Source organism: Anopheles ziemanni, chromosome 2 (genome assembly GCF_943734765.1).
Source record: "Anopheles ziemanni chromosome 2, idAnoZiCoDA_A2_x.2, whole genome shotgun sequence".
Taxonomy (NCBI): Eukaryota; Metazoa; Arthropoda; class Insecta; order Diptera; family Culicidae; genus Anopheles; species Anopheles ziemanni.
In genome coordinates this window covers 29,721,234-29,744,563 of record NC_080705.1, presented here as the reverse complement: position 1 = coordinate 29,744,563, position 23,330 = coordinate 29,721,234, and the positions used below count along the sequence as shown (strand labels likewise).

General features: G+C 45.5%; 1 protein-coding gene across 1 annotated transcript in view; it reads left to right on the top strand.

Moving 5' to 3' along the window:
- Positions 1 to 22,337, top strand: part of LOC131293348 (cyclic nucleotide-gated cation channel subunit A) — a 47,006-nt gene extending 24,669 nt beyond the window's left edge. The window contains exons 3-12 of the mRNA XM_058321428.1: positions 5,408 to 5,653; positions 9,104 to 9,266; positions 13,598 to 13,866; positions 13,952 to 14,222; positions 14,657 to 14,775; positions 14,934 to 15,128; positions 15,260 to 15,470; positions 16,637 to 16,777; positions 16,926 to 17,076; positions 22,022 to 22,337. Coding sequence (XP_058177411.1) covers positions 5,408 to 5,653; positions 9,104 to 9,266; positions 13,598 to 13,866; positions 13,952 to 14,222; positions 14,657 to 14,775; positions 14,934 to 15,128; positions 15,260 to 15,470; positions 16,637 to 16,777; positions 16,926 to 17,076; positions 22,022 to 22,337 — 2,082 coding nt within the window. The remainder of the gene's footprint in view (positions 1 to 5,407; positions 5,654 to 9,103; positions 9,267 to 13,597; positions 13,867 to 13,951; positions 14,223 to 14,656; positions 14,776 to 14,933; positions 15,129 to 15,259; positions 15,471 to 16,636; positions 16,778 to 16,925; positions 17,077 to 22,021) is intronic.
- Positions 22,338 to 23,330: the final 993 nt, after the last annotated feature.

Sequence of the window (23,330 nt, the reverse complement as noted above, 5' to 3'; positions counted from 1 at the left end):
TTTTGAATTACTTTTTTTCAAGGTTGACTCTAGCAGGGCAGGACAGTTGATGGCCAGCGCTACAAAGAGATACAAAACATCGATTTATGAGAATCTTAATGCTTATTGGCTTTTTGAAGCAGTATTTCGTTCCGCCGCATAATGTCCTGTTTAATGTTGCGTTGTGAAACGGAGCTATTACATTGTGCTCTCGATGCCGATCTATTATTATAACATGTAAAAATAAATCGATTTCAAGATCAACCTTCTTTATGTTGATGTCTGAAGTTGGTAACCAGTTGGTATCTGTTTAAAACGCAAATAAAGCACTTTAATTTGGATTGCTTGCTTCAAACAACTTATGCATATTAAAGTCTGTACACAGTTTACATATCAGAGCCTTTGATCTTCGTAGAAGCATCACTTAACGTCATCATTAGCCCGAAGGAATGTGCCGCTGGTTTTTTTCTCTGACACGCTATGCAAATTCGAACTAATGTATCACTTTTCATGTGCATTACTGAGCCTGTGGGATGTTTCTTCCTTTGGAAAGCACGAATCGTAGAGAAGAGAAATAATGCCTTCGCTGGAAAACTAGCCTTGAGGCGCACATTCAAAGGTCAATCACGCAAATTGATTAGATTTGGGTGAACCATCTAATAGCCTTATTTAAAGTCACCCGTGGTTGGTAGCGGCAGCAAGATGAAAAATGTTTTAACCTGACGTGAACCACCGAAAGTGATTTGAATTGTATTGTGCTTTAACGCATGCTACATTAATGAAAAATAGATACTTTTCCGGACAAATATATCTCATATTGAAAGAAAAATCTCCCGATTGCGGAGCGCTCCTCCACAAGTTTCTATTCAAGCTTCAACCTGTTCTTATCGTCCTACAAATACAGCGAAGGTTTGCCCTTCCTGTGACCGGGTTCATTCCATCATCAATCAGAGACGCTTTTCCCGGGGATTGCTCGGCATGTAATTAGTGTCCCTGAAAATCACCAGGGCGTTGACCGTGCTTTTGAACCCTCGTCGAATTTTTCTCCTTACGGACCTGTTTACCCGATGCCATCTGCGTCGGCCGGCCGGAGACAATTATTTTCTTTTGCGTTTCGCTTTTCACGACGCCCCGGCGTGACTGCGTCCTGCCGGGGAATTTCCTTTAAATGTTTGGGACTTTTCGTTGGATGGTTTATTTTTTATCCTGGAAGGGGTTTCCGGTGTAAACTCATTTTGGATTTTTCAAATGAACCACAGAAAAACTGTGCCGTCTTGAATGGTTGTCAGAACTCTCGGCAACTGTCGCTAGGCAACGGGCTACTGTGGATAACCTTCTCATAATTTTACTTCACGCCCAATCCATCGGTTTCAGTCGCCAAACCTCTTGGCAACCGCTGTGCTCTTCTCTTTCGTCACGTCGGACAAAAATCCCACTGCATCACTCCACAGTTTTAATAAACCATCATCATCCGAACGGACTGCCCAGCCTGGAGTGATCCTTCGAATGAAGTGAACCATTTTCTACTTCGCTTGACGTCAGTCGGCTTTTATCGTCCGGCCCGCACGAAAGCCAAATCCGTGCGCCGCACGCGAAGAAACCCACCCTTGGTGCCTTTTTTTCCGGCAGCATCCGCCCCGCAGGACCGTGGACAAGGTGGCGATGGACCGATGGTGGCATAAGCGTTCGGTTGAAATTAAACGCAAAGCGCCCGTTAGCCGTATGGTTAAGGGGTTTTTACTTTTCATCTTCTCGTCTACGGCACTTTTCCGCGAAAAAAGCGGATGATGAAAATATTTCAACATAATTACCTAATTCAACCGCGCCCGCGGTTGGGTGTAGCAAGGGGGGAAGGGTGAAAATGGACGCTTTCCTAATGGATGGCGGAATGTGTCTTGACAGCTGGAAGTACATTCTTCATTGCCGCCAGTCAGGTCCGGGTTTGAGTCAGATTTACATTATCCCGTCTGCGGCTTCTCTTTCGTCCTCTGGAAAGGAAAAACGAACATTAGAGTCCGTTTCTCTCTCTCTCTACCGTAGTCAACTTGACACAACAACTGTCAACCTGTCTGCCGAATCTTTCCGGGTTTGATTTGAATCAAATTCTTTGATCTTCTCTTCAAATGGTTGTTGTAATGATTGTTTCCCCTTGTGGCGTAAAGGAAGGAGTGCAAAGAGTGCTTGGAGTGCTTTTCCCAGTGGTTGATGTAACCTCCCTATCGACATGTTTCATGGGCAAACATTAGCACCACACCCGAAAACACGGACTCGAACGATGAAAAAAGGCAACTGTGGACACGTGTACATTAATTAGTTTTCCAATCAACACTCGCCCGTCAACATAACCAGGTTTAGTGTGTGTGTGTATGTGTGCCGTGTTCGGTGACCGCCTACCGGAAGCACAGGTAACATCAACCACCCACGCTCAGTGTGTGACCACAAAAGTGCCAAAAACAAACGCCAAGCCCGCGACGGAACGTGTGAACGGAACAAAATGGTGCAGCGGATCGACATCTCGACCATCTCGGGCGGGGAGAAAATAATGGTAGGCAAATTATCATCGTCAACAGAACGTCATCCGATCAAGGATTCTAATTAATGTGCTGTTTATTTTGTAGCTTGTGTGCATAATTTTCAAAGCACATTTTGTGATATTGAATAATGGTGGAAGGTTGGTTTTTGTAACATTTTATAGTCCTATTTAGATTTGGACCTTCACATCGTTTTCTATAAATTACTTTCGCACTAGTTTCCGACAATAAGATGTCGTGCTATAATTTATTGGAACTGTCAATAATATTGATTACTCTATTTACTCTTTTATTTATAGTACTCATTTTGCTAACAATTACTAATATTGGAAGTGTGGTTTTGTGGTCTAATTTATGTATTCATGAATATTACCTGGTTGACCATTCACCGCTTTATTTATATTATGTGCCACGACATCCCCTAGTGGGACTAAGCCTCTCTTCGAAGAGAGTTTCTATTCCCGAAAAACGATATTATATTATAAATCGGACCGCATTAGTCGTTTTAATTAACAAGTGGAATTGTGGTATTAATTTCCTTTGATCCCAGCGATGATCTAGAAAAGCTAAGCTTTGATGAATTCATTTGAAAATATGGTTAATGAGCAAATAAGGCCCCGGCAGTCGTTTTATTTAAAGTATTACATTCTAAAACAACCACTTCTTCTGAATGCCAAACTTAGAAATTTGCAATTATTACGAAGGAATAACAGAAACTTTGCAGAATTTTGAGCTGAGTTTATTTATTGATAGAAAAATAGATTTACGAAGAGTGGTAAAGCGTTCCAGGAAAACAAGTTTGCTCTTTGGGGAGCTTACGAAAAACTTATCACACCAAACACAATGTTTTCTCTACTATGTTATATTGTTTACCACCCACATTCGAATGGCAATAGAAAGACAATATTATTTAATTCATTTCCATCAAACGCTCAAATTGATCGTTTTCTCCACCTTAAGTCGCTTGAATGGGTCTACTAGCGACATCAACATAATTATGACATGCTTACATCAAAGTCCAGGTTTCGATTAGCATCGATTGAGGGAATGTTATTAAGAAAATTAGCCAACGAGCCGGAGACGACGCCCAGAGGAGGTACGATGTTATTGTTGGCCGTCCTTTTTTTTCGGGAAGGGACGGTTTATCTCGACATGAAGATGAGGGCCAATCAGTCCGTTGCGGTCTCCATTTAGCTTTCCCAGCCCACGGACTTAGTAAGGCATGGGTGGGTTGTAATCAAACGTAATTGAGCGGGCCCTAATCAGGTGGGCTGCAATTAGGAGTTATTATCCCGAGCTCAAGGAGCTCTATGAACAGATAATTAGCGGCAAGCCGGAATGTTGCCAAAAGTTAATGCGTTTCAGAAGAATCAAACAGTTGGCATGCTTTGTGTTGGTTTTAATCTATGAGCCCTTATTCGTTTAGACAATGATAAGCGAATTGGCGGAGTCGAAATAGTAAATTTCTATGAAATCATCCAAGTTTTTATGTGTTTAATGTTGAATATTTATTTACGCACTTTTACCAAACTACAATTGATGATCTAGAAAATTGTATTTGATGTGAAATAAACGACAAACCACATGCCAAATTCCGTTGACTCACCGAAGAACATACGGTGCCAGGCAAGACGTCACGAATAGTGCCAGTGTCACTCGAAGGTAATAACCTACCGGAAGCAACCATTCGATTTTAAGGGTCATCGAATAAGGCTTGTTCGCCCCTTCGCACGTGCCAAGACGTCGCCGGCGACGACGACGACGACGACGACAATGGAACAGGTGGCAGGTTTCGTCACTTCGCGTGTGGTTTGGTGAAGTTCAAGAGCACTTATTCCGAACACGTCCATCACACGGCACACCCGGCGCAGCAATGTGCGAGCGGAAGGTTCTCCGTGAAGCACCGAACGGCGGCGAACCTTTTCCACGGGACACGTACCGCGGTCGAGGAGAAATTTATGACAACCTCAGGACGCTTTCGTGTCTTCTCGACGCGCCAGGTTCGGGCGGAAGGTTCTTGAAGGACCTCGCGGGGCGGAGGATAGAATGATCGATTCGTTTTAAAAGCGAAAATGTTCGTTTGAATGAAGATGGAAATTCCAGAAGGGTTACTTAACGACGAGTCGGGTCAAGGAGTATGCGCGCCTACATTCCAGTGGAAGGTACTTCAGCTCCGTAGCTCGTCATATCAATAATAATCTTACATAAAATAGAGAAATAGAACGATTCTTTAAAAAACATTTATTGTGCCGTTCCGGACTTTCGAAGTGGTCTATTGAACAGGGAAGAACTTTCGAGGCATTGTAATGACGCAAGCGCTTCTAACTCTGAACCATGAATTTTTAAACGCATCGAAATTGTTCACCAGAAATCGGACTTAGTTTTCCGCCAAATAAAGTGTAGCGGCTGTAGAAAAGCCTATCGGACCGCCTCCATGACCGAACGTCCCAACCGCATGCTGTGCATCTTCAAACGCTTCCTTTTCCATTATGAAGCACCATAATAGCGACTCGTAGCCATCAGAAGCGATATTTTATTCAGTACGCTCGAGTGAAAACTCACCCGCCGGGGAAAACAAAAGTACACACTCACACACAAACAAGTGTCCGGAGGCGAGTTTTACGAGTGAACTGTCCGGCGGAAGTAGTAGTGGAGCGATAAATTTCATCGCCGTGCCCATTGGCCGTTCAGTTTTCCATCGACGCGATTAAATAACCACCTCCGGGAAGGGAAGGCAAACTTTTCTCCCCGCCCCATTTTCCCACCTTGGTCGTCCTTCGAAATGGGACGGAAGCCATCGATTCCTGTTTTTTTTCCTGTTCCCCATCCTCTGCGTTTTCCACGGCATTTGATATTTTATTCCGTTCGCTCTCTTTCTCTCTTCTCCACACTTCCAGGAACCGTCGTCCGGACGGCGGAGCAAACTGTCCTCCCTGCGCCGCTCGCTGAACGCGCTCCGCTGTAGGATATCGAAACGGGGCCGCTCGAAGCCGCCCGACCAATTCCTGGACAAATTTTCCGCCGCCTCCGCCACCTCCGACACCCGCTTGCACCAGGCCGGCTGCGTCGCGCCGCAGGCCGTCCCCTCCGATGGCGTCTGCAGCCGCCTGTCGGTCGATCCGTCCCTGCCGTCGCACTATCGGGTAAGTAGTAACAGAAGCCGCAGTAACTGGCACGGTTTCCTCGGTGCTAAAAGGTGATGAAAAATGGAGCAATAGAGTAGGGAAGCAATTGCTGACCCAGTCGCTCATTATTCTTCCCGTTAGGTCAGCGGTCGTTTGATTGCGATAATTTCCATTGCAGACCATCTGCGTAATTGATTTACAATTCCAGCGATTGAACTAATTTAAATTCCAATACAAACAGTTGGCGGGTTAGTAACAGCTCGATTGGTTTACGTTGCGACTTGTCTGCACCTTCAAGATTCGCTTCAAGATGAAATCGTGACTATTCCCTACGAAAAGCCGCGTTCCTGTGATCGTGAAACCCTGAAACGCTTCGATTGCGCCTCAATCTATGCAATTTGCAATTCCTCAGGGCATATGATGAAGCGTTTCGCATTTACATTTGAATCCGAATTTTCCTCGCATTTGCAATCTAAATTTCGATCATATTACGGCGGATGGAAGCAAGTGGTATTTAAGCTTGAAACATTTATTCAGGATTTCCTTCAACAATCTTAGCGACATGTTCCCGCGGGGGCACCAAAGCTCGGCCCACGCGGAAGTATTCCTCCGGCGGAACATATCAATCTTGCTCGTCCTCATAAGGTCCGTGAGCAGAAAAAAAGGACAGTAGGACAAAAAATGATGGCCATTTTTCTCCCCGTCCCACTGCACCGCACCGGATGCAATTCCACCTTCGCCAGCCTCCATCGACCGTCGCAAACAAATCACTATTAATTTTGCTGCTGGAACAGTGAAGGAAAGAAAAAGAAAAGACCCGGGAAGCTGTGGAAAAACTACCACAACCCCGTGGAGGGGATGATGTATACCGCGGATACTTTTTTGCAAGGACCATCGGCCCCGGTGGGAACACACACACACACACATAAATACACGTACGGTGAGCGGATGTTCGTCGTCGTTATGCTTACCATCGTGTACGATCCGGTACATGATTTTGATTTTCCTTGCTTTCCTTTTTTTTTCCTCGGCTCTCTTTGATCGAGCGGAACACCTTTCCGGTGCGTCCTCCAGGCGGACGTGCCGTTTCTTGTGTCATTCCAGTGTTTTCTTTTCTTTTTTGTTTTTGTTTTTCGGCCTCGGCCTTCGTCCAACTATCCGTAAAATCTCGATTTCCGGACTTCGGCAACGATGGCAATGAAAGCAAATGATGCCTTTGTATCAATTTCATGCTCGCTTGGCTGGATTGTTGGCAAGCCAACCTTTGGTGCGATCCTAGAGAGGACCGCCTTCAAGAACGTTCTCGAAATAAAAAATGACGCAAAACCTAATAAACGACAACAAAAAAAATGTGCTCCCATTAGCCCCCCGAAATGGGTGGCGAATGCTTAAAGGGGCGGGAAAGTGTAGCAAAACAAAGGACTTAAAATAAGTGAGGCAATAAATGACATAGCATTGTTGAAAGAGCAAATCGGTATATCTTTATCATAACAATCGTAAGATTATGGGCATGAGTGAATAGGAATAATATTTCTTCGCACAATTGAAATGTCTAAAACATTGTCATTGTTTGCTTATAAACATTTTCTTTTCAAAAACTGGAATCGATTTTCAATCCAACCATTTTTGATGTAATTTTCAACAAATAAAGTAAGGGAACATGAAAGTTTCTCCCAAAAAGAGTAAATGATCTTTCAAAATTCTAAGGAATTGACCTCAAAGAAGGAAAAAGCAAAGTGTCGAAGCAATGAAATAATTACAAACGCGATAAACGATTCCCACCTCGGCCCGATAAGGCTTTTCGATGGTAATGGTAATGATGATTACATCTATAAAGAGGCCACCGTTTCTTTCGGATACTGATTTCGTTAGATAACGGAGAAAAATAAATTAATAAAAACCCAAGCCCGCGTAGCAACGTACCAAACACCAAGGAAAATGAATATTTGACTCCCATCCGCTCAGCATCGCCTGGCGTGTGCTTGTTGGTTCCCATAGACAACGGATAGGCAAGACTATTAAGGCGTTTCCGTGGTATCCTTCGCCGCGAGGGCTTCGTCCGCGGGCCCGAAGATGATAACGCACCGGAACGCCGTCAGGCAGGCAATCCGCTAGATTCAAGCGAAAAGCCACCCTAGCCAAAGGGAACCACTCTCGTCCCAGCGCTGGAACGCGTTGCTGCCGGTGAGTTTGACTGTGGAGCAAATAATGAGCGAATTAAGTACCCCGAGGCTTAGTCGGTTTGTTTCCAAGGCTCCGGCGAGGGATCGTGGGAGGCTCGTACGCCAGAAGAGAACTCAGTGGTTTGCGGTTTGCTTGCCCTGGGAAGTAGGAATTCCTAGCACACGAACATCTTGTCCGTGCCATGCCACGGTGGAAGCACCGGCAAGTCAAAACATGGGTACGTTTCGGTCCGTCTTAACCAACTCCTTCGGCACGTGCAGCAACGCAAGCCCGACACCATTTGCGTAATAACGCTATATCCCGCAGACACTTGAGGTTGCAGGAGGCCGAACAACCTTGGGCCGGAAGTGGGAAAAGTATGGAAGGACGGACGGATGGCCGGATGCGGATGAATAAAGATTGATGTTAATTCCGCCGATGGAGGAGCGCGATGATTGGGAGGCTTGCCTTTATTGATTAATAATTCGGTACTCGTCGTTTGATGGCAGCCGAAATTACTCAATCACACGACTTCATAGTGCCGCGGTCGAAGTTCATTAAACATCCGAACCGAAATGGGGTGCATCCTTGGCATCTCGTGTCGACCGCATTATCATGAAAGCACTAATGAAGGAGTTAACCTACGTTGAAGGGTTTATGTGGGTTCGCACTTCCATAAGAGGTGGGTTTGAAATAATATAAGTTTCAACTTTATGTCACAATTTAACAAACATTTACGACATTGAGTTTAAATTTTAAACTTAATAAAGACTCCCATTCCCTTCCGTTTGGATGTCCAACACAGGATACTTTTGCATCGCCGTGTCAGATAGACATCACTTATTTTCCAAAGCTTCAAACACTCTTCATTAATTCCAGTGCCGGGGAAACGTTCTACAGAAGAATGGAGTGCTGGAATGGTGTTGCGGGAAAACATCTTCACAACGTTCTATTTTATGCCTTACATATTGACGATCGTCAGAGCTTCGGAGCTCCGTAAAATACGGCTCCACTCGTTCTCTAGCTTGGCTGGTCATTTTAATTGCAACGTGTTGGAAATGTTAGCGCATCTGTCGCCAGCTCAAAACCGATAGTACCGATTTGCATGCAGACCTATCTAGGCGAGATGTTGGCATGCCTCATCTGAATCGAGATACTCAGAAAATGTAGTCCTAGAGATGGAATGGCAAGTTCTTGGGAAGATTGTACAATTTTTCCACATCTCTAATATCTGCCTTAATGAGAACGAGACTTTGATTTTGCATTAACATTGACTATCGAATACGTTTTGCAATATGCTTCCAGTGGCTCTCCCTCGTTTCGTTGGCTGTACTGTACAATATCGTGTTTGTGATAGGACGGGCGGTCTTCTGGGAGCTGAACAAGCAAGCATCGGTGCTCTGGTGGATCCTAGACTATCTGTGTGATTTCATCTACTTGGCCGACACGCTGGTGCATTGCCACGAGGGTAAGTATCCACTCTATTATTCTTGAGTTTTTCAGCGTGTTTTAACGGGTCTACCTCCATATTTTATATAATGAAATTTATTTAAAAAATCAAAAATTGTATCGTAGTTTTTAGTTTGTATTGTATCTGTTTATAAAGTTGGCTTAAGGTTATTTTCAAACGGTAACTATTTTCTTCAAACGGAACAAATCTCTAGTTTGTTCTTCAAATCTCTTGTGTGCTCTTATTTAAACAAATCTCTTGTGTGTTCTATAAACCCATTGCAAATTGTAACACAAATTTTACTCTTTCCACAATGCACGTAATGTATTCCACACCCCAAAGATAATTTGTGGCTGCAAAGAACAATCTCTCCGACAACCTACACCGGCCGTCTTTGGCACCGATTCAATCTCCACCACCATGTTCATTTGTTAATAGCTGCAGGTCTTTTCGATCGCATAAACAACACCCTGCGCCCCTGTTTTGCAACAACCCTCCCCCCCACCAAAGAGTTTATCCCGAGTTTAGTCGAGGGACGGTAACAAACGAGCAAGAAACTTCTGCCAACCGCACACAAACACACACACACACACACAAGAACTTGGCCTAAGCCTTGATTGAAGCATGTACGAATGAAGACACTGAAGCACAGGCCCAGTAAGGGCACTGCAATGTCCCGCCAACATGCCGATCGACCGCAGGATTGTGGTATAACTCACAAATTATCCGTAATCTCGATGGATCTTGCTTTAATTACCATTGCAACCAACGACCGAGACGTAGGACGTGGGGCCCAAGGGGCATCGGGTCTAGGGTGCCGCACCTTCCGGTGCGAAGGACACACGAACTTCGACGAAAACGGAAGCCAAATCCCGGATCGGGAGTCCGTGCCTAGTCGCGTTACGCTCCATCTCGCTTCCGGACGGCATCCAGTGACAATGCGTTACCGGAAACGCAGTTTTAGGTCCTCTCATTTCCCGGGGATTCACATTGGGAACTTTTTTGTCTTTTCTTCCCCTTCCCCGGATGAGGGACCGTTCCCCGTTCGTGGCACGACCCTGCACGGAGTTTTGTCCCCCGCAGGCAGTTTCCGAAAGGACGATCCAAAGCTGGCAAGCTGAAATGGTGTGAAGGGAAGCGAAAAAACCGGGCACGCCTGGCTTGAAAGTTATACGAAAACTTCTCCAGTTCTGGCCACAATCCCAGAGCAACCTTCCCATAGCGCTTCCGGTGACCTTCAACATAGCGTCCTTTCCCCCCGCTCCTCAACCTCGCTGAGATGTCCTTTGCAAGCTCCGGGAACCGAGCGAATTGGCTGCCAGTCTGAACGCCATTCCCGAGCATGGGCCAAGAATTTGTTGCCTAAGCTAGAAAATAGGTTAATCGATTGCTGGGCAGATAATTTATTTCCTGCTGCTGTCGCAGCAATGTTCCCGCCCGGTTTGCGCCAATCGCTTGCCACCGAGTCGAACCTCCGACGAAAGGCTCGTCTCCGTCGTCGAGCGGCGGACTCGAGACGGCGCTGGGAGGTCCTTCAGCGTGGAGCAACTACTCCGCTTTTCTCCCAGCGGCGCTAGCGTTGGCTTTTCCTGACCTTCCATAGCGCGCACCAGCGTGATCCCCCTGGGGCAGCTTTCTTCGGAGATTAGGAAAATGATATTGAGATCGTAGACAGGCCTGGGCTGGGCGTCGACGTTCGGTTTCAGCGCAAAAGGCCGTATCCGTACCGCCCGAAGGAAGGGTGGCTCGTAACATAACCATACCCCCAACTCCTTTCCTCCCAGTTCTAATGTTTGCGTTTTCTCTTTGCCATCGCGTTTATTTGCTCGCAAGCTGTTTTCCCATCGGTCACGGGAGAAAATCCTGTGCCGACGCAAGTGATTCATTAAAAGTGCCCCTACCGGCGCTGCTTTTCCTGACATACAGGTCGGTTTCGCTCGACCAAGCTTCGAGTGCGCCGACCGAAGCGTTTCGTACAGGGGGGGAAAGCTAGCTTTTCCTTCGATGGCCCGGTGATGCCGTCGATCGGATGCTTTTTATCCCGAGGCCTTTTCGACGAACGAGGATGACAGTAACGATGAGGCAAAAGAGAGAACTGAGAATATTCCGTCCACTGAAACGGAACGAAGGCCACCCCCGAAGGGCCTTTTCTAAGTGAACGAATCGGAGGATATAGTTTTACTAGCCATCAAACGACATCTCCAGCGGCTTACCGTAAACACTTGCTTATGGGCTTGTGTAATTGTTTTCCTGATTGCTTTCACCGATAGTTTTCCGGTGATTGTTTTGCAATCGCTGAATCTTACGCGCTATGATAGTTTAAAGAATTAAAAAAGAAGGTTATTGGACAAATGTTTTGCTGTCCATTTCAGCACAAGTGCAAGATTTAATCATAATTAAATCATAAACCAAACACAATGTAGACTTTCGGCTCATACCGTACACCAAAACTCATACACGGTTTGGCTTGTTGTAATTGAATTGAATTTTTAATGGCAACGTAATACCGATACATTTCGCCCCAGAAAAAGAAGCCCAACTGTGCGGGAATCTGATCGCAACATTTTAATGTTTTCCTTCAAATTTCCACCACCATGCAAAAGCAATCGATCTCTCATGGCTCAGCGTATTCCAGCGTCAAGCCTGAGGACGTCAAAAGCTCTCTTCCGTGCTGTTTTACAACGAATTGGAACGTAAATAATGGAATCGGAACTTCATCAAACCGTCCGGTTTGGGAAAGGTTTCCCAGCTCGAAATTAAAATCTTCGTCACGGCCTCCCGAAGGGATGGCCATGTTCGCGAGCAGGAGGGAAACAGTAAAATCAATCAATTTATGGTAAATGTCACCCAATACGCAACAACCTCGGCATGCCTCAGTCCTTGTCCCAACAGAGGTGATCGTACAAGGAACAGATTTTGTGACGCACGAGATATATATTTCATTGATTATCCTATCGAGTGCCGTTGATTCCGTTCCTTCGTCGAATCGTAGCGAGCTCCATCGTTAGTCGAGGTGAAATGGAAAGTCAACTCTATCTGCCCTGGCAAGCGACGGAAGCAAGGGAAAATCTCAACCAAAACCGAAAGAAGGAATGAGGCTGATGAACTTCAACAAAACCACAAGGGGCGCAGGAGAGAGAAGAAAAAGCACACGCACTCACGCACAGAAGTAAACGTGTAAAACACAATCTGCCATAATCTCGTCATTTCCCCCCCAAAAGTGGCAGAGGCAGAAATAGCACAAACTCAATCAGTCCCGAAATTCAATTCTCGCTCGCTGCTTCAAAATTTAAACCTGAACATTCAAATTGTGAACGTGTTAGCAACAAATGAAGATTTATGTAGGTGCTGTCGAATAAGAGAGAGGGCTGTCCAAAAATGGGGATCCTTTCGTTTTTCTCCGGATCTACATTTACACGGATCAAACTCGAAAACCGGAGCCGATGGCGGAGTGCTATTAATAAATGACCTTTCGACCATCATTTGATCCGGACTAAGAAAAAAGCATCCATTGTTGGTTGTGAAATTAATCGACATTTATGAAATTCTTTCAAAACCGCTAAGAGTGATTGAATTGGGGCGGATGTAGCAATATGCCAAGTAAACTATTTTTAAATATTTATGCCATTTAATGCTGTAATGAAACTAAGTGTGTTTTTCGATTCGTTGTTTTTTTTGACGAGTTACTCTTTTTTCTATTTACTAATTATCACATAATGATTTTCTATTGTTGTTGTTAAGGCTGAATAAAGGTTCCATAAATTCAACGACCTGTTTAAGGAATTCGAAAGTTATTAAAGTTTTCAGTTGGTTTTACTAGGGAAAAAAAGAAGATTTTCTTGGTATGCGCTATGTTAAACTAGTAGTGTGCAGAATTCTTGAAAATATCAATTGCAATCAAAATAATGCGGAGAAAAAGTTTTGTAAATGTATTTTTGATAAATTTAATAGAGTTAAACAACCTACCAAAAGATATTACTGCTGAATTGGAAACGCTTAAAAGTGAGATCTTCCTGTAGCTTTATCATACAAGTTCTAACATAACTTGTAACAATGCCGAACAATAGTTCAAATCAAATGCAGCCGTTTGTTGTTCCAAAGTTCATGCTAAATACACTTCTGCCAATGAAGAGGCTACCGTTTGTTAGTTTCTAGCTGGGTATTCTGGAAAATGGAAAGCCTATAATTAGGTAGAGATATGAAAACAATCGTGATGGTTATTCAGATCTGTTTTTGATACGCTACAATCAAAGGGCATTTTATCATTCCATTCACATTCTATTTCCACCGTTCAACCGCCCTATGAAATAAACCTCCTAGCTGAACGTTACTTTTCCATTTTCCACCAGGCTACCTGGAACAGGGACTGCTGGTGCGCGATGCGTCCAAGTTGCGGAAGCACTACTTCTCCAAGCAGCGCTGGTGGCTCGACGTCGTCTCGATGCTGCCGACCGATCTGGCCTACATCTGGTGGGCCCCGAGTTCCTGCGCCGCCACCCGGCTACCGTGTCCAATTATAGTTAGAATTAATAGGTTACTGCGTCTTCCAAGAATGTGGGAATGGTTCGATCGGACGGAAACGGCCACCGGCTACCCGAACGCCTTTAGGATATGTAAAGTAAGCGCTATCGATAGAATGTCCCACGTCTGGACCAACGCACCGGTTTTCCTTACCCTCTTTTCTCTCCGTCGGCACCCGGCAGGTTGTTTTAGCTATACTAGTACTCATCCACTGGAACGCGTGTCTGTACTTTGCGATCAGCTACGCGCTCGGCTTCAGCACCGACAACTGGGTGTACAACATCAACGGGCCGAAGAATCTGACCCTGTCGCGGCAGTACATCTACAGTTTCTACTGGTCGACGCTGACGCTGACCACGATTGGTGAGACGCCAACGCCGGAGAACGACGCCGAGTATCTGTTCGTCGTCGCGGACTTCCTGGCCGGTGTGCTCATCTTCGCCACCATCGTCGGTGAGTAATTCGAACCGTGCGTTGCTATAGCAACGAGAAGTAAAATGGTTTCGACAATTGTTGCCTACTTCGGTTGTGTCATCTCTGTGAACAGTTTAGCAGTAATATTTTGTTTTATTTTCTTCGCCAAAAGTCTATCAGTATCGTGGCGTTTGATTTTGTTGTCACTCCATTTAACAAACTCGCCATTCCCATTCGCGAGCAAACAGTTTATCTAGAACTGTCAGCGAGGAAACATGAAAACGATTGCGAAACGGCATCGTAATCCCAAGCGGTCAAGATTCATCATCAGCTCCAACACTCGAGAACATGTCACTCGACCTGTCTGTGTCCATTTCTCACCAACTTGTTCGCGTATCGGTAAACTAACATGGGCCATACATTCTCCTATGGGGGTTTGTCTTTTCTTTTTTTTTTGTTTCACCCACCCGCAGGAAACATCGGTTCGATGATATCGAACATGAACGTAACACGGGTCGAATTCCAGAACCGGATGGACGGTGTCAAGCAATACATGGCCTTTCGAAAGGTTGGCGGTGAGCTGGAGGCGAGGGTAAGTGTCGTGTAGTTGGATGGCGTGTGCGATAAGCTATCATGTTTGATTTTCCTTCACTCGTTCGGGGTTTTTCGTCTGTTTCGCTCCTCCTGGCTCGTTAATCCTTTCCGGCTGGCGGCTCGTATTCCACCGACTCATACACACACCGACGGCAGGTCATCCGATGGTTCGCGTACACCTGGGCCCAGAGTGGGGCGCTGGACGAGGAGCGCGTGCTGGCGGCGCTGCCCGACAAGCTGAAGGCCGAGATTGCGATACGGGTTCATATGGACACGCTGCGGCAGGTCCGCATCTTCCAGGACTGCGAGCCGGGGCTGCTGGAGGCGCTTGTACTAAAGCTCAAACTTCAGGTACGAACGCGTGCAATGTGTGTTCGGATGGTCGGTGCAGGATGTTGACCCACTCCGCGATCGAACCGAAACCGACCCGAAATGAAGTGACACGATGCTGAACCGAAATCCAACGCTCCGTCCCCTTGCAGGTGTTCAGCCCGGGCGACTACATCTGCCGCAAGGGCGATGTCGGCAAAGAGATGTACATCGTGAAGCGGGGGAGCCTTTCGGTGGTGGCTGACGATGGCATCACCGTGTTGGCTACGCTCGGGGCCGGCTCGGTGTTTGGCGAGGTGTCCGTTCTGGAAATTGCTGGCAACCGTACCGGAAACCGCCGTACGGCCAACGTACGTTCGATCGGTAAGTGGTTGGAAAGCTTTAGGCTTTATTAATTGATGTAAGCTACATAAAAGAAAGGATTTCAAACTAGTCTAGAACAGTTAAACAAGAGGCAGAACACAGTACCCGGATAATCCGGGAGTATTTATTTTATATTGTGCTATATTTATTGATCTCAACCGTGGACCACCATTTTGAGAAATTGGTTTCCATCCCGACGGCAACCCCCATTCGTCATTTAATTACACTAAGTGTAGAAAACCATTTTCCAATCCGGCGACAGCGCTTGAGTTTCGGTCAATGGCAAAGAAAATCCGTACATTTAATTGTTCGTTTCGTGCTGAGCGGATAACTTCAAAAGGCGTCTCGCATCGATATGAGTCTACATTTTTTGTTTCATCCCTCGTCCCGGCGGCGAATGTTGCCGCTTTGCTTTCCCCATCATACCCTCGTGAATTATTCATAAGCATCGCCCCGGCACCCTGGAGCATAAATTCCGAATAGCCAAAGGACGGGCTCGTTGGAGAAATTCATCGACTGAAGGCGGATTTGCTTATCCAGCGAATCCGGGGCAAACTCGGCAACTTTTCGCTTTTTGCTTCGGAAAATCAGTGCAACTTGAACTCGTTAGCGGAGGGTAGAAAGAAGCATATCAAAACAAAAAAAAAATCATTCGAATCGTTTTTCTTTTTATCTGTTCAAATTCACTCAAGCCCAACCAATCGCCGATGAAACAAATACAGTGGAGCACAAATGAAGGCCGTTGAAAAGTTTACTTAATTTAGAAGTTCTTCAAGGTTTCTGTTGACCTTTCTTGAGACGATTTCTGTATGTCTGTTTTGATTAATGTGGATTTTGCCAGCCTTTTCGTGTTGCGCAGTTTTAGCCAAGTTTAACCTTTCCTTTACAAATATGTTTAAGGTCATTGTGTCGTACGTAACATGAGCCCGCTTGATGGTTGTGATATTATTGTGACTCTGGACTAAAAATAAATTGTTCATTAATTCTTCGCTAGCGCAGCATCAGCTATTCTTAGCATATTGTTGTGTCGTTTACGCATCACAAATTGCCAATTAAAGCAATCGACCCGATCGCCCAACGCTACTGCGTTCAAATAATTGAACTCTCATATTTTCCTCCATTCATTTTCCACTCTCCATCACATTAATTTCCCTCGATACGCACAGGCTACTCGGATCTGTTCTGCCTGGCGAAACGTGACCTCTGGGAAACGCTCGCCGACTATCCGGAGGCCCGGGCCTCGCTAACCGAGCGGGGATGTCAATTACTGCGGAAGGATGGTCTGCTGGATGAGGCGGTGTTTGCCAGTAAGTATCACCACCGAACGTCCACCGTGTCCTATCGGCCCAGCATCAGGGTCAGAGCCTGGCGACAATTTTCCATCAACATCCGTCCGCTGAAACCTCAAACGAGTCACCTTATGTTCCACCGTCATTTCCCGCATTCGCCCAACAGATGCTCAGCAGACGCAGGACTCGCTCGAAAGTGGCGTCGCCCGATTGGAGCAGACGGTGGAAAACCTAAACCTTCGGCTGGCCCGCCTCCTGGCCGAGTACTCCGCGAGCCAGGCCAAACTGAAGCAGCGCATCTCGAAGTTGGAGGACAGGTAAGGTTTTGCTCCCATCGAGTAAATCTCGTCCAGCGCACGGTGGTTCGACATTCATTAGCATTAATTACACGCTTCCCGAGCCAGGGCATTCCTGACGCCCTCCCCAAAAACGAACTGTGAACTCTGTCAAGTGGGAGTCAAAACTAAATCGAAAAGGCCATCATTATCCAGAGTATCGGCATCCCGTGGGAAGAGGCAAACATCGTTGGTCGTTTGTGTCGAGCACGTGGATCGAGGGCATCGACATTTTACTTTTACCGGTTCATCACCCCCAGTGACACGGAAACATTCGCAATGATACTCCGAAGTGGCCGGTGGAATAAAAGCACCCACTCTGGAGCATTCTGTCCCAAGGCGGTCAACGAACTTTGATGGATAAGGAAAAGGGATAAAGGATTTTAATGCCTTGCCGTCCGAAAAAGCACGGCTGGAATCGGTATGAAGGTCACAGAACCTTTTAATCGCCACCACAATGGTCAGAGGTGATCCAAGCGGTAAACGACTGTTAAGTCATGTTGAGGTTTTTCCAGCAGAATCACGCTTCAACTGAGTGGCCATGCCAGCATTAAACCCAGGCTGCACAAATGCATTAAAACGTAACCCATTTCGATGCTCGGGGATTTGGTAGGGAGCTAGCGAAATCCCACTACCGGATTCGTAAGAAGTTGGCTACCGTAAAAGGCTGTAAAGCTTGAGGTAAAGAAACCCTGGTGAACGTGATTTTAGATACTTTTAGAAACTGGTGCTCTCTCGTGCCCGTGCTTGAACCCGTGCTCGTGTTGTAGTTCTGTGGAAGGATTCTTCCGAGTTTTGTACTATTTTTCCATTCGTTAGCTTTCCCTCGCACATGAAAGCCATCTGGAGGTAGTTCCAAGGAGAACTTCCTTTCTTCCACTCTTAATTCTAGTGTTCCACTCCGTCGCAAGTCGTGCTCCAAGGGGTTGGAAAATTTTACTTGAAAGTAGTTGCACCTTCGACGCAATGGGTGACAACAGTGGGCTAAATAATCCCTTCAATCTCCCCGCACGGCGCGTGTTCGCCTGCGGTGATCCTGCGTAGGAAGTGGGTTATTTTAGTCAGTTCACCATAAAGTGACGCCTGCCCGGCACATCCAGCCACTCCGACACATCCGACCAACCAGGATCTCGCGTGCAGGTCACGTTCCATTCGCAAGACGGGAAGCGTGCTCGTGCAGCGCTCTGCTTCTATTTCTTTTCTTTTTTTTATGAGAACATTCCACCGAATGTAATCGCTTTCGAAATCGGACCAAAGAGTTCTACTAACGACCCCAAACGTTCCACGAGAGTTGGACAGCAGATCCCCCGAGATGAAGGAAAGGAAAACTGATGGAGATTGCATGGTGCATGTGCAAGCAGAAATCCTGATCCTTCACTCCAGCTTCCTTCGAGCGGCGTCCGTTCACAACTTTCCTTCGTTTATGACACATTTGCAAAGGAGCCGGTTCGGAATGGTGAAGGAAAACTGAGCTCAACCGAAGAAGAACCGTGCTAACCGACTCCGAGTGAGTTGGGCTTCCCCGTGCGGGAAAATAACCATCTTACATAAACTGCGAAACGATTGTTTCAATTTTGTTCGACAATCCCATTAAACACAGTTGCAAGATTGTAACCCGCTGCTAACTTTTAACCCTCCCCCCGCCGTTTTCCGACGCGCCCTCCCCGCGCAGCATGCAACTTTTTTCGGGCACCAGGATTGAATAACAGTTTTTAACATCCCCTCGAACGAAATCAAACTTTTGCGGTCAACAGCGACGCACCGCAAACGACCCGACGACAATGTGTTTTACGAGAATGTTTTACAATTTACCCGGTTATTACATTCGGCGCGCGGGTTGAATCGAATGGTTCTTTCCTGTTTTCGAAGACTCCCCGAAGAATGCAAGTTGATAGAATGGCAACTAACGTTCTGTTATGGTGAAAGTAGTTTTTTTGAAGAACGTTCCTTTTTATTTGTTTCAACTGTACCAATGTTACTCATCACAAGAATGTTAAATGTTACTTTCAGTTTTCCGTCTGTTTCCTGCCCATTAAAAAAGTTGTAATGAAAAGTCCGCATGTTTACCAAGTGGAAAACTAATTTGCTGACGGTCCATTAGAGGATATTAAAACATAATTTCTCATCCACCCGATACCCACCGAGCGTCCTTCAGCGGTAAGCGGCGAGTGACAAGACGTTTCCCATCAATCATAAAATTACGCTTACTAATTAAATCTAAAATATATCACACCATCGGTGCCCGCAAACGCAGAAGGAACGATATCGAACACCATCGAAGAGGCAGAGAATACTCTCTGAAAACTTCCGCAACACGTTCAAGTATTTCGTCGAGCCCGAACACATTTTTATTCAATTTTCATACTCCAATAAAATCATGACCTACGCGAATCGAAACTAATTAACTTTCGAAGGACCGACAGCGCCCCCGGGTGGGTGGAAACATCCGGGAAAATTCAATACGCTCTTTGCTGAATAAGAGTTTTGATTGTATATACATCCCGCAGCAATGGAACCGGCCAGCCTCCCGGGAGGAGGGCAGCTGGAAAGCTAAGCTAATTTTCCGACGAAAGGAGGCGACGCTGCGGTAGGAAGGAAGACACAGGGAGCTGACAGGAAGACCGATGACCATTTGCTACTATCGCTGAGCCAGCAAGCCCGACCCTCCCCATGCGGTGGGTGGTAGGCGGGAGCTAATCAACGGGAGAATTTATTCGCTTCCGTTCGTTCGAATCTTTAAACAACCAGCTTACCGCTTCTTTACCACCACTCGGGGGAGTGGACGGAGGGAGGAAGGGAGTGGCACTAAATTAAGACAGTCTGCTGCTACCCGCGCCACCGCCGCCTTCCGCCTTCATCAAACCCAATCCAGGCGCTGGTCTCCTAAGGGGCGGGCATGTAAACTTGCCATAAAATCCAACACCAAGTCCCCGCACGGGAATAAAGCACGGGCTCCTTCGGTTATAGATTTGATTTTCGCTCGTTTTCTTTTCCCCCCGAACAATATGGTGCGGGGGAACGAGAGGCGTTTGGGGAACAGGTGGGAAAATGCGTCTGGTTCCAGCTGGCGGGCAATATTTCATTCGTGTCCTCCCGGCAGAAAGCGGCGGCACACGCAAAAAAGCTCGAACAAGAGCTTGATACGACAACGGGGGAGAGCGCACGGGAACGAGAAGATTAAATCGGAAAACGAGCTTCGAATTCAAAATATCTCACTCCGGGAGGAAAATCTTTCCCGTTGGGGAAAGTTGCAGAAAAACGGGGAATGCGAACATTTACTGGTCTAAAATCTACTAGTCTATATAAAAAAAAAACCCGTAGACGTGGACATTTTCATCAACGGAAGGCATTTGATTAAATATGGTCCTTGTGGTTATGAAGCATTCCAGTTTATATTGTTTCGGTAGTTAAATATTTCCTTCATTAAAAAAAAACCTGGTTTTCTTCCAGCGGGATTGAAAAGTTTTTAAAAAAGTGATCGGTAAAGTCCGACCGTAAGAATACATATGTTGACACTAGAACAACCGCGATTTTGACGCTTTACCGCTATTTATGTTTAAAATTAAAAAAAAAAATATTTTTGAGTACATTATAACTAACACTCCATTCTATGTGTGAAAACCATGCATTAATATTTGGTAGAATTGTTTAACCTCAAGAAATAAATATGATTGAAAGATGATCGAAACGCATCTCAATTCTTATCGGATTTGCACACGATATCATACCTGTTTTTTGCAACGATGTAAGTTTAATCTGTCGAACGCGGTGTTCAATACCAGGTGACTTTCTCGTGTACTTTTATTAGATTTTTCCGATCACATTATTACTATTGATTGTTCTTAAATTTCCCAGTCTCGCCAATCTTGTGAACAATCCAACAGCAAAATAAAATGCTTTCTTTGTGTCCACAAGAACTGTATTCAAGAAGTACGATTTTCAACAAATTAGTAGTTGTTGAAGTATAAATATTATATAATATTATGTAAATGTAAACTATGAAATATTTTATGTCATGTTTATACTGTTCTTCAAATTTGGAAATTATTGTAATAATTGTTCCAGATAATTGTGTACAGTACATTTTAAAATATTTTCCAATATTCTTGAGACCGTTAAAAAGATAAAATAGTAACTTGATATGATAGTGACGGCTTAAAGTTGATTTGATGTTATTTGGTTTTAAATGGTGGAGATTTCATCAAAATGGTAATACTCTTTAATGAAAGAGCTGTTATGAAAGTTCCTTGAGCTCGAAGAGGCAAAAACAGAGTGCTCGCAAATGATCACCGGGCCAAGGAGTTGGAATTGAAATGCATTTGAAATCTCGCTGGCTCTTTTTAAAATGCTTTCCCGCATTCCACGTTACCAGAGCTCCAGCAGCTCTGCTCTGTAGTAAAAGAAAACTTGTGCTGCTTGAAAAACTCGACCCGACCATCCTCCGACAACCCTTCGCTGAACCGGGATAACCGTGCACCCAGACCCAGAGGGAAACCTAAAGAACGGGCGTCACGCAAAAGGAAAACGTGAGCAAAATAATATGCGAATACACACTTCAGTATGCAATGCCGCGCAGTAGGGTGGCCACCATTCGGTGGGGGAAAAAACAAAAGAACGACCCGACGACACCAAACTAAGATTGTAATCATTCCTAACCTACATTTGGAGATGGCGAACTGCGGCGCTTCTTTCTCACAGTCTAACGCTTTTGTCCTCTCTTTTTTTTCCTCTCATTTTCTTCAACTCTATTGCCCTTTCACGCGTCGATGGGACATCGGTGGACATTGAAATACGCGGGATTGACCCATTGTGATGGATTAACTCGACATCCCGACTAAACCCCCTTTCCGGGGCTTATGCTATTGGGAATGTTCGTTTTTCGTTCCCTGCGGGTGATTTTGCAATCGGAAAAACTCCACTCCGCTAGAGTGCAAAAGTCACCGACAAGAAGGGGGGAAGCAAGAAACAACCAAAACCATCAACAGCAGCAACAGCAACAGCAGCAGCAGCAGCAGGAACATCCTGGATCTTCGTCGTCATCAGCTGCGGCACGACTTCGATCGCATCGACGCAAATCGCATTCATCAACGACCACGACATCGGCGGAAGCGGCAGCAGCGGCGGCATCGGCGACGACGGCGACGGCGACAGCAGATGAATCCCTAACGGGTGCTCGGACGGGGTTGGGTGGGACCACTGGAAGCGTCGGGAATGGAGTACCAGGACGTCAGAATACGTTATGAATATGCATTCGCCAGTCACATTTTCGCCTAACGCCGTCGACGAAGGACGACGCGAGTGGTGGAGGGGAGAGCGCTAGAAGAAAAAATAAACAAAAAAAGATCCTCCCCCACCTACACACACCCACGCTACACTGGGTTGATTAAATAAAGATTCCACCATGTCCGCATCCGAGTGGACACGAGATGCTGGGGAGATACAAAACGGGTTACACAACACAACAAGCGGCAGTGGCTTAGTGGAAGTGACGTTAGATAGGACATCTAGCTCGAAGCAAGGACGTCAAGGGGAAGGGACACCATTAGCAGTCACCGATCGGTCGGAGGACAAGGAGCCGAACGAACCGGACCGGCTGCTGCAACCGAGGAATTTCCATCGATTTCGGTTTGGTTACGGATACGCGCGTCCGCGGCTCCGGAAACCGGCAACGGCTTAAAGGATGCATCCTCAAGTGAACTAAATTGAAGGAAGGAAATAATCATTCCATTCCCGTTGTGCCAGAATGATGCAATTCAAGTTGGATCAGGTTCGTTCTTTTCTAATTTTTTTTTCCACTCCAGATCAGTTTATTTCCTTGCGTGTGCGTTATAGGAAAACATTTTTCATTTGACCTTCCGCAGGGAAGAAAGATCCCAGTATGATAAACATAGGTTAACGTATTGCATTATCTTAGACAGAAACATGAAAGCAACTGTTTTGGAGTTTAATAACATTTTTAATCCTCTTCTCGATTTCGTGAACATTTATATTATTATTTTTTTAAGAATGTGTTTAATTCTATCTAGAATTACACAAGCATAAATTAACCGTAAGAACATTGTCAACACGCACAAATTCGATAATGAGTAGCTACAGCACATTAATTGTAATGATTATGTGGACTCTTTTATCCATAAGTGGTTTCATTTTAACGATTTCAGTATCAGCTTTCTACTTGTATATTGATTGTGTCTTAGATTTACTTTCTGTTTTTTGTTTTCATTTTGAATCTCACC